We start from the raw sequence: 17,632 nt of genomic DNA on the forward strand, positions 1-17,632 counted from the left end.
GGATTATGATTGCTCAGGTGTGGTGAGGTGTGTTTGGTATCAGAGCCGACAGTGTTAATGTTGTGGGATGATTGTGCACCTGCTTTTTTGTATTTTTTTATTTGATGGATGTGGTGTCATTTGTGTTCGTGGTTTGTGTTTCTCAAGAAAAACTAACCAGCATCGAGAGGGAGGGGCAGATAAAAACAAATCTAATCTAAAAAAAAAAAAAAAAAAAAAAAAAAAAGCAGCGCGCAGCGAGACCACCACGCAAACAACTTCAAAGGGGCTTTTTCTTGCTCTAGTTCACACACACGTACTACTTCCTTTGACACTTGCAGACATCGCATGCATCCTCGTCCCGCAGGTTGGGAGGGATTTTTAAGGTACAGATGAAAAAGTAAACAGGTTTTTGCATTTCCTGACGAAAGTGAGCAAAACTCCCCGGCTAACAAAAATACCTTCTAAGAACGTTGTGCAAATGTTATGAAAATGTTATTTCTGAATGCTCTCTGAACGTATGCTTTTCTGTATGAACATCAGTGGAACATTTCCTTTTATCATTTTGCAAACATTATAGGAATATTCCTGGCTAACAAAAACATATCTAATAACATTTTGCTAATACTCCCATTTTTTTATGTTTTAGTTATACAGACATTAAGGGAACAATTCCATTGTATCAGCTTGCAAAGATTATGGGAATGTTACATTTTGAATGTCTTCCGAACATTCCGAAACAAATAGTAACATTTAAAAAACGTCACTTAAAAGAAAGTTCCAATGTATATATAATGTTTTTGTGCTAACGTATTCAGAACATTATTAACAGATCACTTTGAATGAACGTTGTTTTAACGTTACTTGAAGAACGTTTGTTCCTAACTTTAAGAGAACATTCTGAGAACGTTTTCTAAAATGAGTAACATTTAAAAAATGTCAGATTAACATCAAACTAAAGCATTTTAGAAAAAAGGTTCCATGCACAACGCATAAATAACGATTTTGTGCTAACGTTTTGAGAACGTTAAAGACCAGATAAATCATTCTATTAACAACATTCCAACTTTGAGAAAACATTGCGAGAACATTCTGAGAACGCTTCCTTTGCTTTTGAATGTTTTCTAAAGTTAGCAACATTTAAAAACAACGTTTTAGAAAAAAGGTTCCATGCACAATGCTCAAATAATGTTAAAAAACGAAATGACTTGGAAGAAAAACGCTCTATTAATGTTTGTTCATAACTTTGAGAGAACCTTGGCAGAACGTTTCCTGTCAGCTGGGGTGTTTGCAAGAGGGTTTTTTTTTTTTTTACAGGTCCTGCACCATTGCATCTCTGTGATCTTCTGGTCTCTAGATCTGACTCAGGTCTCATAGGATTTTTTTTTTTATCTGTTTTGAGCTTAGCAAAGCAGCAGAACACCTCTCCTCAAACAACACACATGATTTGATGAATCATTCACATGTGCTGCAGCATCTCAAACACTCATCTGTCAGGATTACACACACAGAGAGAAGCAGAGATCGATCTGTGTCTCTCCGAGCAGATGTCAGCGTCCTCAGGCTGGGTTTTCAGCTTTTGTCGGCCGTCCCGTAAGCTGGGGTTCCCTTGATGTCGTTTTTGGGGAGAGCCGGTGTATCTGAACACCCACGCTCAGGTTACAGTACACGACACACACTTCCTGAGAACACACTCCTGCAGCTCGACACACTGCTGCTACTGTGCAACGCTGCGGTCGCGGCGGCGCTGATGAGGAGAGGAAGTGTGTGTGTGTGTCAAAGCAGTGTGTGTTATCAGCTCCATTAAAGCGCTTACAGCAGCTTTCACTGCGGACTGAAGCACAAGCAGAAAAACTCAATACACTACGTGACCTTTGACCTGGTTTGCAGTCTGGATGCATCAACACTAATTGCACAGCTAGTCCACAGATTTGAGTTGACAGATTTCACCGATTCTGATTCTATCCAGTCATGAGATTTATTAAACATGTTTGATATTTTGAGCCAGTTATAGAACACATATTGCTTACATTTGTCATGCGTCTGTTGCATCTGTTGTTTGGAATGACCTGAAATTCTGTTGAAAATGCGTGAGCTTTTTATGTTTAGTGTTTTCTGAAACGTTATGTTTAACAATGCAAATAAAACATTATCTATTTAAATATGCGCTCATTTGCATGCATTTCCAGAGCAGAAATCTGAATATTGTTTAAAGGCAGGTTCAGAATTCTTGTTTGATTCTGTTTACATATTTTGGTTTTGGATTTCTCTTTGTATCATAAGTCAGAAAACACGGTCAATAAAGAGAATTGTTTAGAAATAAAATGCTTAATAAAATCAATGTGAACGATATAATAACAAAGCCCTAAGTAAAACCTTCAGAATACAAATATGATTAAAACTATAACGTTTGTCGTATGAAAGTGCTGCTGAAGTGCATTGGAATCAAAATACAGACACAAACAGATATTTTATTATGCAATAAAATAAATAATTAAAAATTAATTTTGGATGTTTTCTTTCCACTAGTTTGAAAGAACACATTATGAAAAGCCAATCTCAAAACCGGCCAGCGCATTAAAATCATAGTCAGCATCTTGCCGATCAAATATTGCCCAAGAACCACTCATACTTCATGAAATGTATAAATCTAGTTTTTTAAATGAACAGGCACTACAGTAATCCTCCCATATATTCTGTCATCAGTGATGCTCATAAAGCATGACTCAACAGCCTCTTTACGGTCAGGAGTGAGTTTTGCCACTGTTACTGGCATCAACCCCAAAACCGTAGGCGAAAACATTAATGAAACCATGAAGGGTCTGACACGGGTCAGTAAATAACCAACTATTGAGACCATAGGAAACAACATGTTAAAAAAAAACACTCAGAACACTTAGCAACCACCCAAAACACACTATGCATTGTGACTATATGTGACCCTGGAGCACAAAACCAGTCATAAGGGTCAATGTTTTGAAATTGAGATTTATACATCATCTGAAAGCTGAATAAATAATCTCTCCATTGATGTATGTTTGGTTGGAGGACAATATTTGTCTGGGATACAACTATTTGAAAATCTGGAATCTGAGGGTGCAAAAAAATCTAAATATTGAGAAAATCATCTTTAAAGTTGTTCAAATGAATTCTTAGCAATGCATATTACAAATCAAAAATTAAGTTTTGATATATTTATGGTAGGAAATTTACTAAATATCTTCATGGAACATGATCTTTACTTAATATCCTAATGATCTTTTGGCATAAAATAAAAATTAATAATTTTGACCCATACAGTGTATTGTTGGCTATTGCTACAAATATACCCCAGAGACTTAAAACTGCTTTAGTGCTCCAGGGTCACATATTATAGTGTAATATTGACTGTTATATTAGGATCATGTGTGATTAAGTGGACTGTTTTCTTACAGATTTAAAAACTGGAAACATTTTCTTGCCACTTGATTCAATGTGAAGACTGAAAATCTGTTTTATAAATGTTTTTTTAGACATCTAAATATTGTGTGTTTTTTTTATTTTTTTTCAATGCAAGTGAAAGAATGCATGAGACAGAGAGAGAGAGAGAGAGAGAGAGAGAGAGAGAGAGAGACAGATGAGACTCGGTCGTCAGGGGAGCTCTAAACAACATCGCCGGCTCTCTCTGCATTTGTGAAGTCACGGCTTGCCAAAATGGAAATTTGACATCGTTTGGGTTTTTGTTACACATATGCTGCAGTTTCAGGTTTTGCCAAGACACCCAAACCCACTCGCTGAGGGTCAGACAACGGCACAAAACAAACACACAAACACAAATAAGGCCTCATGTAATGGTCATTTATTTTTTTTTTTTTTGTTTTGTATTTAATCTAATAAATTAATTATGTTGTGGTTATGGTCTTGATTTGTTTGATATGTGTTTTGTTCACGGAATAAAAAATACAAAAGGTAATTGCAACTTATGTCATAATCATGTCTGAATTTTCAGTTTACGTTTTGTTTACATACAAAAACAAAAAAGCCTACTCTTTATCTCTCTATTCTCACAATTATGAGTTTATATCTCACAATTCTATTTTTTGTTTCCACAATGAAATAAAAAAATAAGCATGACTTTACATCTCGCAATTCTGATCTTGCCGTTCAGATATTTGTCTCAACTTAAAAATAAAAAAAAAGTAATTGCGACTTTTTCCTCACAATTCTGACATTTTTCTCTGAATCTGCAATTCAACTTTTTTTTTTTTTTGCGTCTGCCACAAAATATGAAAAAAAATGAAAGAGTTACTGTGACCTTTTATCTCACAATTCTGACTTTTTCCTCATATAGATATAAAATCAGATATGAACTCCATTCAGACTATATTTTGATTTTAGATTAAAGTTTGAAACCAGTGTTGCACAGTGGAAGAAATCTTTCAGCAGTGACATCTGCATGCTGATTGGTCGTCTTTGTTACATATATTTGCACACTGAACTGTGATGTTTCTGAATGTCACGCTGTTTTTTGCTGTCTTGCATGCAGTATATTCTTCAGAAAGGCGAGTTTGGTTTAAATGATTTTCTTCGGTCTGTATATTTCTTAATCAGAGGACAAAACAGAATTTCTCAGCGAGGTCTGAATAACGTGTGCATGTGTCTCTCATTCTGTTTCCATCAGCCCATCCCCCCGTTCTCACAGATTAGAATTCATTAGCAATCAAAGAGCCTCTGTGGAAATCCTGCTCTTAATTACCCACTCATTTGCATTTTTGCATATTAATGACTGCAGAGTTTGCCATCTGACTGCGGCAGTGAGCGAGGGTTTGAAGTCACCCTATCTTTTTATTCTCACACCACAACACAGGTCACTAGCAGAATCACAGCCCGGGTCAAAACAGTCACGCTTTCACCCACAGATTGACCACAGATACTAGTAATACTGAGAAAACTCACAACTGACTGTAAAGAGCATGTTATTATGACTTTATGAGTCATGCACTGCGCAGTATTTTTGTCTGGTTTTCCAGTACAAATATCTAAACATTCTTAAATCTAAAAAAAAACTAACCGTGTTTACATGACACCACTAGATCTAGTGATTAAAGGAACAGTTCACCCCCCAAAAAAAGATTTGTCAATATTCATGTTTTCATGAGAACAGATTTTGTCTCCTCCACGATGTTATCTTGAACAGGACTGGAGTGCTGGGGTCGTTACTTGTGGATTATTGTGATGTTTTTATCAGCTGTTTGGACTCTCATTCTGACGGCACCCATTCACCGCAGAGCATCCATTGCTGAGACACTGATGCAATGCTACATTTCTACAAATCTGTTCTCATGAAAACATGAACATGGACAAATAACCCCAAAATCCACATGCATGTTTGACAATGAACCAACTAGAAAAATCCATAGACAATTTTTGGAAATACAAGAGTCAAAACACTCAGTCATTACTGATGCTCGACTCAAGATGTCTGAATCAAATTCAGCCCCAAAACATGCAAACATGTTAGGATGTATGTGTCTGATTCAGATTCAGAACATGAAAATGTCGCCACCAACATCAAAATAAATAAGCACGTTATTATTTGGGGATATTTGGTGCAGCATCACAAACACATGTTTAGTTGAATGTTGCATATTTAATTTAGACATTTGGCTGCTAGTTAAATGTGTCAAATATCTCTACTGCCTCCTGCTGGCTGACACAAGACCTCTCATGATAATATAATATAAGTGCAAATTTGGCAAACTCTTACCATGAACCGGTTTGATGATGAACCTGTGTGATCTGGATCAGGAAATCATTCAATCAATCCCTTTCTCCGAGGGACATTAATATAAATGATTATTAGACTTGCTCAGTTAAGAATCAATTTGACTACTCCACTTTTCAGACAAATCAGGTGAAAACCCCCAGACTTTAACTGAAGGAGCAACTCGAGCCGTATCTAGAGAGCAGAAGTCACAGAGACGCAATGATGCAGGAGTCTTCAAACACATAACACCCTAGCATCATTTTCAATTATTAATGAGCAAATAATGAATCATGATACAATTTGTGATAAAAATATATGTGACCCCGGACCACAAAACCAGTCATAAGTGTCAATTTTATGAAATTGTGATTTATACACCATCTGAAAGCTGAATAAATAATCTCTCCATTGATGTGTGGTTTGTTAGGAGGACAATATTTGGCTGAGATACAACTATTTGAAAATCTGGAATCTGAGGGTGCAGAAAAAAATCTAAATATTGAGAAAATCATTCTTTAAAGTTGTCCAAATGAATTCTTAGCAATGCATATACTAATCAAAAATTAAGTTTTGATATATTTACAGTAGGAAATTTACAAAAATATCTTCATGGAACATGAGCTTTACTTAATATCCTAATGATTTTTGGCATAAAAGAAAAATCAATAATTTTGACCCATACAATGTATTGTTGGCTATTGCTACAAATATACCCCAGAGACTTAACACTGCTTTTGTGCTCCAGGGACACACACACACATATATATATATCTGCTTCTCACATTTTAAATTTCCACCTGAAAACAAAAGACAAAAAAACAAACACAAACAAAGAGAAAGCGGTCGTCCCCTCTACAATCACTTTATTGAGAGTCTAAAAGCAACAGCTGTCTGTAGTTGACGTCTGTGGTAACTGTAAGAATGAACAAACAGAAATAATTCTAAGAGTGACGGTGCTGATTTCCGGGCGTATATTATATCCATTAAACATGATCAGGGATCACATGAGAACATAAGTGTGCCTGGACGAACACGAGAGTGAATCTGACGAAAACATTCACACGTCACAACAAACCAAACGAAAAAGAACATAAATGAAAATTAGATTCTGCATGTTTTTAAGACCAGATTTAAAATAGTTTTTGCATTGTGACAAGTTTCCTTTTTTGTTATTTTTAGTTTTTTTTTTATTTTTGTATTTTTTTATGTTTGTATGTATTAATTTTCATGCATTACAGTACAAAATGTTACTGTAAGTACTAGTAATGAAATGAAAATTAAAGGCAGTACAACAAACACTACCATAAAGGACTTTACTTCAAAAAAAAAAAAAAAAAAAAAAATCACGATACAAAAAAATCCTAAAAACAGGCTTAATGTTCTTTTAGTAAAATAGATGTATGACACACTTCTCTGTTTTGAGCGTGACATGTTCATGTTCTTGACGGCTCTTGTGAGATTCTCCAGGTGTACGGAAGAAAGTGTAAAACAAGCAGCTTTGCAGGAGCTCCATCAGAGAGGCTGTAAACGTTTGTATTGTGTAGTTGATTTGTGGGTCATGTGACCGTCAGGGGTGTGTGTGTGTGTGTGTGTGTGTGTCATGTAGGCTTTAAACGGGTGGGTGTGCTGGGCTGATTGAGCCCCACCATTTTACACAACCATCCAGCGAAGTCCACCTCCTCCACCTCCGAGCGCTTAATAAAGGTGTGATTCTGGAAAAGAGAGATCACACACGTGTGTCACGACTGCGCTCCACTCAAACAACAGCACAGTGAGAGACTATTACCGTTTTTATTCATATTTTGAATACGTTTTTATTTTTATGTTTACTGGTAATCACTTAAATTTCAGTTACATTTTAGTAATTTTTTTATGTTTTTGATTTTTTTTAATATATGCCTATATAGTTTTTATTTTTTATTTTTTTTTATTTATTAACTGATTGATTTAATTTTGTAAAAAAAGTAAGAAAGCTGAAATAAAATAAGATTCTTAACATTTTTTTTAACAAGTATTAAAAAAAAATGTATGGTTACTTTTCAGTAATTTTACTGATTGATTTAATTTTTTTAATATATGCCTATATATAATTTTTTTTATTAACTAATTGATTTAATTTTTAAAAGAAAATAAGAAAGCTGAAATAAAATAATTAAGATTATTAACATTTTTTATTTTTAAGTATTTCAAGTAACAATGTTTTTTATGGTTACATTTTTAGTAATTTTGCTGTTTTATATATATATAGTTTTTATTTTTTTATTTATTAACTAATTGATTTAATTTTTAAAAGTAAGAAAACTGAAATAAAATAATTAAGATTATTAACATTTTTTTTTTTTAAAAAGTATGGTTACATTTTCAGTAATTTTGATTTTTTTTTTTAATATATGCCTATATATAATGTTTTTTATTTATTAACTAATTGATTTTATTTAAATTAATTTTTTTTATTTATTAAATTAATTATTAATTTTTTAAAAGAAAATAAGAAAGCTGAAATAAAATAATTAAGATTATTAACATGTTTTATTTTTATAATGGTGTGTTGTGTTTGATTTTTATATATTTATATATTATATTATATTTAATATTTTGATAGATATAATATATAGCATAATAAACATATATTAAGATTTTTATTTATTTAATTTTATTTTTAATTGATTTAATTTTGAAACAAGAAAGAAAAAAAAAAATGGTTAAATTAAGATTTGTTTTTTTTTTTTCATATTTAAATATTTATATATATATTATATATATATATATATATATATATATATATATATATATATTTTTATGTATATATATATATATATATGTGTTTTATATATTATATATGTGTTTTTGATTATTGTTATATATATTAGAAAGCTGAAATAAAATAACATTATTTGATTTAAGTATTTCAAGTAACAATTTTTTTTAATGGTTTTAGTTTTAACTAACAAGATCTCGAGCTGAACAGAACAACAGTGTACACAGCAAAGCATGCACTGATGTCAGGCTGAACAACATACAAGAAGCATTACTGATGTGTCTAAGTATTTTAATGGTTTTAGTTTTAACTAACAAGATCTCGAGCTGAACAACATACACAGAATATATGATTCTGCAAACAAGTTCATAGTGAACAATGACCAGCAAGACTTGATTTTATCCAGATTTGATTGGATTGAGAAAAGTGGGCTATGACTTGGTAGGTTGTTATTATTTCAAATCTTGGTTACTGTAATAATAATAATGCACACTGTATAATCAGCCATATTTATTACAGTAAACAGGGTTCAAACGAAAGAAACGTGCTCTCACCGTCAGCATCTTCAGGTCCGCTCGATCCGCAGGGTTTTTAATCAGACTAGAACATGCAAAGAAAAAAGGCTGAAATGTTCATTTAGGCACTAAAGCGCTATATTATACACACAAACCTGTGAACACAATGTCCAAGATCTCCATTACATGTGAAAACACACCAAAGATGTGCTTTACTTCACCTGCTGAGTAGCAGAACTCACCATTTGGTCACAAAGTCCTGGAAATCAGGAGTGAAGACGCCGTGAGGGAGTTTAGGAGGCGGCTGGTGGATGACACACATGTGAACATGTCTACATTTACACTTCTGCATCATTAGTGACAGCATCTCAGCTCATATTCAGTGCCTTCTATTAGTTTAGACACATAGAACAGACGTCAGGTTCAAGACAATAGTTTTTATTAGATTTCATCCAGGCAGATTTATTCTGAAACATAAACGTGTGATTAAAAACTAGAGAGACTCACCTCATTGACTATATAATCCAGCAGCTCAAATATAGCCATGACGGGCCCCTGACCTGAAAGACAGTCTCATCAGTTTACTGGTCATGACGAGTATCTTCATGTTTTTTGACAGTGATCTACTTCTGCTGACACTCAACAAGATCTTATACAGTCTAATATTCATTGCTTTAAATTGTACACTTCCAGGAAAAGTTTGGAATAACTAACGATACTGGTCATTTTTTAATGTTTTTGAAAGAGTCTCTTCTGCTGAATTTGTTTGATTTTATTTGATGTAAAATTGTGTAATATTGTGAAATATTATTACAATTTAAAATCACGTGAATCTCTGTTAAAGTGTAATTTATTTCTGTGATGCGATGCTGTATTTTCAGCAACATTACTCCAGTCTTCAGTGTCACATGATCTTCAGAAATAAATATATTACAGTTTAACAGAGATTCACACTATTAAAGAAAGTTTAGATAGTTGTTCTAATAATATTTAACAATATAAACTAAAAAAAAAAGGACACAAAAAAAAAAAAAAAAAAATTTTTACTGTACTTAAAAAAAAAAAATCAAGAAATTCCCCATTACTCCTTTAAGAAAATGTCCTCAGAGACTCCGATCAGGCCTGAAATGTAGCTGGCATCCATAAACAAACACTTTCTCACCGCTGACGGGTCTGCCGGGGGGTCTGGGTCGAGCAGACGTACTGTGTGTCTCCGCCTGCCCAACATCCATCACTGCCCTGCCGAAGATGCCCTCCAGCTCCTTAGCGTCGGGTGGAGGAATGGGATAGCGGCCGATGGCCAGCTCCACCAGAGAGAGACCCATACTCCACACGTCTGACTGCACCGAGTAATGAGTGCCCTGCAACCTCTCCGGCTGAACACACACACACACACACAGCATCTGAAAACAGATTCATCACTCCTAACCCTCACGGAGAACACCAGTGGAAACATACCGACATGTACGAGCGTGTTCCTACAAAAGAGTTGGCCATGGAGTCGATGAGCTGCCCGCTCACGCCGAAGTCACACAGTTTGATCTCTCCGCGGGAATTGACCAGAATATTGGAAGGTTTCACATCTGTGAACAAGAAAAGACAGCAGCGTATTATTATTACTGCACTTATTTTAGCAATTCTAAGCTTTATTAATTTATTTTTTTTATTATTTGTTTTCTTCATCTTTTATTTTATATAAAACATCTTAATCATCATTTTAAGAGGTCTTACATTTGGGGATGAAAAAACAGGAATCACACCATGTTCTAATCTGACTTTTATTGACAATAACTAATATATATATATATACAGAGGTTTTTAATTTTGGTTTTAAGAGGTCTTACATTTGATTTATTTCATTAATTTCATTCAAAAAAGTGAAACTTGTGGAAAACATACCGACATGCATATTATATTCATTCATTACACACAGACTGATATATTTAAAATGTTTATTTCTTTTAATTTTTATGATTATAACTGACAACTAAGGAAAATCCCAAATTCAGATATCTCAAAAAATTAGAATATAAATTAAGACCAATACTAAGAAATGATTTTTAGAAATCTTGGCCAAATAAAAAGAAAAATGAAAAAAAGTATGAGCATGTACAGCACTCAAATACTTAGTTGGGGCCCTTTTGCCTGAATTACTGCAGCAATGCTGGCGTGGCATGGAGTCGATCAGTCAGGACTGCTCAGGTGTTATGAGAGCCCAGGCTGCTCTGATAGTGGCCTTCAGCTCTTCTGCATTGTTGGGGTCTGGCATATCTCATCTTCCTCTTCACAATACACCATAGATTTTCTATGGGGTTAAGGTCAGGCGATTTTGCTTGGCCAATTAAGATTTCTGGGGATACCATGGTCCTTAAACCAGGTACTGGTAGCTTTGGCACTGTTGCAGTGCCAATCCTGGAAAATGAAATCTGCATCTCCATAAAGTTGGTCAGCAGCAGGAAGCATGAAGTGCTAGAAAAACTTCCTGGTATCTACTTGTTGACCTTGGTTTTTGAAAACATAAGTGGACCAACACCAGCAGATGACATGGCATCAAGCCATCACTTACTGTGGAAACTTTAAACTGGACCTCAAAAACAGTAATGGTTGTGTGCCTCTCCTCTCTTTCTTTCAGACTCTGGAACCCTGATTTCCAAAGGAAATGCAAAATTTACTTTCATCAGAGAACATAACTTTGGACCACTCAGCAGCAGTCCAGTCCTTTTTCTTTTGAATGCTTCTCAGCATCTGTTGTTCAAGAGTGGCTTGACACTGAAGCCTCAGCTGTAAACCCATGTCTTGCATATCGTCTGTGCGTGAGTGGTTCTTGAAGCACTGACTCCAGCTGCAGTCCACTCTTTGTGAATCTCCCCACATTTTTGAATGGGTTTTGTTTACAATCCTTCTCTCCAGGTGCGGTTATATCCCTATTGCTTGTACACTTTTTTTCTAAACAAAAAAAAAAAAAAAAAATTCTAATAATGTGCTTGGACATAATAGCTCTGTGAACAGCTAGCCTCTTTTGCAATGACCTTTTTGTGTCTTGCCTCCTTGCTGCAAGGTGTCAGTATTGATTTTTTTAACAACTGTCAAGTCAGCAGTCTTCCCCATGATTGTGTAGCCTACAGAACTAGACTGAGAGAGCATTTAAAAGCTTTGCAGGTGTTTTGAGTTAATTAACTGATTAGAGTGTGGCACATGGTGTCTTCAATTTTGAACCTTTTTACAATATTCTAATTTTCTGAGATACTGAATTATGGAAAAAAGTTGTCAGTTATAATCATCAAAATTTAAAAGAAATAAACATTTGAGAATATTTCAGTCTGTGTGTAATGAATGAATATAATATAGAAGTTTCAGCCTTTCAGAAATAATGGATTATGAAATAAATCAACTTTTTGATGATATTCTAATTATATGACTAAATAAATATATATATATATATAAATATATATATATATATATACATATATATTTATATTGTAAGAGAGAGAGAGACAGAGAATTAAAAGTCCATAATTATTATTTTTGATCAAATACATTTGCAATACTTGATATACAGAAGAAACCTGACACACACACACACACACATACACACACACACACACACACACACACACACACACACACACACACATATATATATTTGACCAATTCTAAACCACATCAGTCTAAATATATACTATTCATTCTGTCTTTAATATATTTATTAATATATTATATATATATATATATATATATTATATATATATATATATATCTTATATATATACACACAAAAAAAACACACACACACACACACACAGTGTACACGCATTTTATAGAGTTTAAACTAGGCCTGTAAATACTTACATAATTAGTAAGTACAGTTTGAAGCAGAGATATTTAACACTCACTGACTGTACTTTTTGTATTCTAACACATAGTTTGATGAATTTTCACTGTGTCCCTAAAGTTTTTTTAATGTGCTCCTACATATTTCAAGCACATGTGCCCCTTGGGGAGAAAAGTAATGGTTAATTACTGTCTTTACCTCTGTGAATAATCTGGTGCTTTTCTCGAAGGTAAGCCAGTCCTCTTAAAACCTGTTTGAAGAAAAAAGAAAAGTACATTTTTAAATCTGAAAAAGGTATAAATGTTGTTCCAAAACTATACAACTTTAGATTCAACTTTCATAGAATAACCAAACTGCTAATTTCCACACAACTAGAGCAAGAATGACATTTTTGTAAAATTTTTGGTGTGGAGAAAAAAATATTATAAATATTATTTTTTTTGTTGATTGGGTTAATTGGTTTTTTTTTTTTGTGAGCTCTGTACAAGCTTCTGTTACTTTCACTGTTGATTCTCTTGCTCGAATGTGTTTTCTCTTTCATTTAATGTTGAGGTTTCATAACTGAACTTAGTTTTAGATATCATTCGTGTAAACACACTCACAGCTATGCTGACTTTTCCCAAGATCTCCTCTGGGATCCTGCGAGCCTCTTTCAGAACCTGATCCAAAGAGCCTCCGTCCTGAAAACAAGGAGAAAAGAAACAAAAAAAATTATTGGAGGAAGTAGTTTGTTAAAATTTTTTTTGTTTTTTATAATTGCTTTGTTTTATGATATTTTTTGTTGTGTTGTAATTTATTTCTGTGATGCGCAGCTGTATTTTCAGCATCATTACTCCAGTCTTCAGTGTCACATGATCTTCAGAAATCATTCTAATAAAAAAGCGGGGTTCAAGGAAATATTTCAGCTCAAAGGGGTTTGTCTGAAAAAGTTTCAGGAGCTAGTATATTCATAAAAGATGATAAAAAAGCTAGAAGAGCTCGATTTAGATGAGCAGCAGCAGAAGCGTCTGGAAGCTTTCCTCACGCAGAAAGCCAATCTGGGCGGAAAGCCAAGTAACATAATTAGCTACTTTTTTAAAGTAACGCACAAGTAACAAAACGCATCACTTTTCATGGAAAGTAACTAAGTAACATAATTAGCTACTTTTTTTAAAGTAACGCACAAGTAACGTAATGCATCACTTTCCATAAAAATTAACTTAGTAACATAATTAGCTACTTTTTTATAGTAACGCACAAGTTACAAAACGCATCACTTTCCATGGAAAGTAACTAAGTAACATAATTAGCTACTTTTTTAAAGTAACGCAAAAGTAACGTTACGCATCACTTTGCATGAAAAGTAACTAAGTAACATAATTAGCTACTTTTTTTAAAGTAACGCAAAAGTAACGTTACGCATCACTTTCCATGGAAAGTAACTAAGTAACATAATTAGCTACTTTTTTTAAAGTAACGCAAAAGTAACGTTACGCATCACTTTCCATGGAAAGTAACTAAGTAACATAATTAGCTACTTTTTTAAAGTAACGCAAAAGTAACGTTACGCATCACTTTGCATGAAAAGTAACTAAGTAACATAATTAGCTACTTTTTTAAAGTAACGCACAAGTAACGTAATGCATCACTTTCCATGAAAAGTAACTAAGTAACATAATTAGCTACTTTCTTAAAGTAACGCAAAATTAACGTAACGCATCACTTTCCATGAAAACTAAATAAGTAACATTAGTTACTTTTTTAAAGTAATGCAAAAGTAACGTAACGCATCACTTTCCATGAAAAGTAACTAAGTTACATAATTAGCTACTTTTTTAAAGTAACGCACAAGTAACGTAGTGCATCACTTTGCATGAAAAGTAACTAAGTAACATAATTAGCTACTTTTTTAAAGTAACGCAAAAGTAACGTAATGCATCACTTTCCATAAAAATTAACTTAGTAACATAATTAGCTACTTTTTTAAAGTAACGCACAAGTAACGTAATGCATCCCTTTCCATGAAAAGTAAATAAGTAACATAATTAGCTACTTTTTTAAAGTAACGCAAAAGTAACGTAACGCATCACTTTCCATGAAAACTAACTAAGTAACATTAGTTACTTTTTTAAAGTAACGCAAAAGTAACGTAACGCATCACTTTCCATGAAAAGTAACTAAGTTACATAATTAGCTACTTTTTTAAAGTAACGCACAAGTAACGTAGTGCATCACTTTCCATGAAAACTAACTAAGTAACATTAGTTACTTTTTTAAAGTAACGCATAAGTAACGTAACGCATCACTTTCCATGAAAAGTATCTAGTATCTAGTATATTCATAAAAGATGATAAAAAAGCCTCTAGACGCACCATGTTCTCCATACAGATGCTAATCTCCCCGTCGCTGTAAAACGCCCCGTAGAAACCCACGATGTATGGAGAGTTACACTCGTGCAGGACCTGCAGCTCCCTGATGATCTGATGTCTGACGGCTGGCTTGATCTCCAGATGAATCAACTACAGGAACACAGAAAACACACACATGCTACACTTACAGGAGGCCTTGTCCTTTCTCTCCGCTTTGGCCTTCCGTCCACACAGAGACGGCGTTTTAGTCAAGGAAAACTGGATAGGAAGTGGATAAATGTGAAAACTCTGTTGTAGTGTGGACTGTGAAAACAATGACGCACGTTTAGTCATGTGACGCATACTGTACACGGACGACTCACCTTCCGGGCCATTACGAGGCCAGAGGGTTTGTGGCACACTTTATTAACCACACCTCCGTTCCCAGCTCCCAGCTCACAGATATGATGAAAATCGTCATCTTTGAGTTCGCCCAGATTGGCTTTCTGCGTGAGGAAAGCTTCCAGGCGTTTCTTCTGCTGCTCATCCAAATCCAGCTCTTCCAGCTTCTTCTGCAGGGCCTCGAGATTCGCTCTGAGATTTAAGAAATAAAGAAAAATACGGGATGTAACATGCATAAACTCTTCTCTTTCCAGGTCGGGCTGCTCACAGCTTTATAACTTACTCTGACGCAGCGTCGATGGATGTAGAGGTCGTCTGTGCTTCTCCGGTTCCGGTGATAACTATGGGCTCCGGTCTCTTTTTCGGAGCCATGTCTGATTTTTAATAAGCTGATGGGACCTTTAGTGTAAGGCGAGCTCAGACTGAGCTTTACTGTACAATAACTCTGATTTACAGCTTGTCATCGAGCTGATAAAGTTCCTAGATCAGCCTGTTCACTATCCAGATCTGATCATTATTATATTAAAGCACTAGGAGCACATGGATGTCCCTACTGACTGACATTCACTCTAATTCACACTAAAGTGACACGGACTCTTATATTATACAGAGATAACAAACTCTGAAATCACATGTAACCTATAAAAACACGTGCTACTGTCACTAACACACATAAAAAGGCGCGTTCACGTTATAAAAGGAGTATAAATGAAACGGGAGTAATAAATAAACACATTGTTTTGGTTTTTCGCGGTTAGCCTGCTAGCATCGCTCTGTGTCTCTGCTGAGGTTTAAAGCGTCCGTCAGCGATCATACGACGGAAAAATGAGTTCCCGAACTCCGTGGCGAGTGAAGCCGGTCCCGGTGAGCGGAATGTCCCGGGAGAAGAGGCTGAGGATCAGGATGAGGATGAGGACGAGGAGGGCGCGGAGAGCTTTGGCCCAGCTGCTCTCGGCAGGTTACCGGAAACACCAGAGCGCAGGTCCCGCGAGAACTCTCGCGAGACTAGAGAGGAGCGCTTGCTAAAAGCTAATTTTGCATTTTATTTACCTTCCTGTAATGTCCGACCACAAAGCAACTTTGACTTCTCTAAAAAAAAAAAAAAAAAAATTAAATTATTAAACCTTGAATCTTTCTGACTTTTGCTAAATGTATTAGACGAATTCATAAACAGTGTTGAGGGTAACGCGTTACAAGTAACGCGAGTTACGTAACGTTAATCAGATTACTTTTTTCAGTAACTAGTAAAGTAAGCATTACTTTCTAATTTACAAGAAAATATCTGAGTTACTTTTCCAAATAGGTAACGTCAGTTACTTTGTTGCACAAAATCAGAGTATTTCCACAAAATGAATAAAAACTCAGAAAATTACATCCCATTTTATTAACCAATGTCTTGCTGTTGACCTTCGGCGATACAATTCAACCATACTAATAAACAAAAATGAATTTAGATTAACATAACATTTGTGTCACTTTTTTATTGCTGAAGATTGTTGGCCTTTCTTCTCCTGCATCATATTCTTCACGCAATCCAGAATGGCAGCACAATTGAAAGGTTTGTTTGAGCTGTTTTTTATACTGTACTAACTGTATTTTCATTCACCTAACCCTACCAATAACACAAAACTTTGAAGCAATTACATAAATTAAAAATATAAAAATAAAAAAAGATATTTTGTCCTAAAAATGTATTTAACATATTGGGTAGTTAAAATGTAAATTAAAAAAAACAAATTATAATGTAATTTAGAGTAATTTATGATATTTTTTTTTTTTCACTTTTTTATTTTAACATTCTACTACCTTACTATTGTTTCATTAATTGTTTTTTTTTTTTTTTTAATCCGTCATTGATTTCTGGCAATATAAAACAATTATGACCATAAATTAACTTGAATTTAAAATAGAAAGATGTTTATATATATATATATATATATATATATATATATATATATAATATATATATATATATATATATAAATATAAATCACGGTCTTTAATATGTTTACTTTAACATATATTATTTTTATTTCAATGTATTTTTGAAATGCCTCACTGTTTCTTTTAATT

At 34.1% G+C, this 17,632-nt stretch overlaps 1 protein-coding gene across 2 annotated transcripts; it reads right to left on the minus strand.

Annotated features, from left to right (window-relative positions):
- Positions 1 to 6,571: 6,571 nt before the first annotated feature.
- LOC109056402 (dual specificity mitogen-activated protein kinase kinase 2-like) lies at positions 6,572 to 16,564 on the minus strand. 2 transcript variants are annotated; one of them, XM_042713480.1, is made up of 12 exons: positions 15,843 to 16,564; positions 15,541 to 15,751; positions 15,182 to 15,328; positions 13,433 to 13,510; positions 13,029 to 13,080; positions 10,457 to 10,581; positions 10,161 to 10,374; positions 9,506 to 9,558; positions 9,241 to 9,302; positions 9,038 to 9,083; positions 7,372 to 7,437; positions 6,572 to 6,638 (listed from the first exon to the last, which is right to left on the minus strand). In XM_042713480.1, the coding sequence occupies exons 1-12, from the start codon at positions 15,929 to 15,931 to the stop codon at positions 6,600 to 6,602; spliced, it is 1,182 nt and encodes a 393-aa protein (XP_042569414.1). In that variant the 5' UTR covers positions 15,932 to 16,564; the 3' UTR covers positions 6,572 to 6,599. The 2 variants fall into 2 exon arrangements, with proteins under 2 accessions (XP_042569414.1, XP_042569410.1); XM_042713476.1 differs by lacking the exon at positions 6,572 to 6,638 and having other exon boundaries at positions 7,050 to 7,437.
- Positions 16,565 to 17,632: the final 1,068 nt, after the last annotated feature.

The sequence above is a fragment of the Cyprinus carpio genome, chromosome A2 (genome assembly GCF_018340385.1).
Source record: "Cyprinus carpio isolate SPL01 chromosome A2, ASM1834038v1, whole genome shotgun sequence".
NCBI lineage: Eukaryota > Metazoa > Chordata > Actinopteri > Cypriniformes > Cyprinidae > Cyprinus > Cyprinus carpio.

What these genes read in the sequence shown, in the direction of transcription:
- LOC109056402 (XM_042713476.1), bottom strand. Translation starts at nt 15,931, where the DNA reads ATGGCTCCGAAAAAGAGACCGGAGCCCATAGTTATCACCGGAACCGGA. An exon ending in GCCTCGTAATGGCCCGGAAG is followed by an intron (nt 15,329 to 15,540) that starts GTGAGTCGTCCG and finishes GTGTTCCTGTAG; the next exon opens with TTGATTCATCTGGAGATCAA. An exon ending in CGGACCTGAAGATGCTGACG is followed by an intron (nt 7,438 to 9,037) that starts GTGAGAGCACGT and finishes TCTCTTTTCCAG; the next exon opens with AATCACACCTTTATTAAGCG.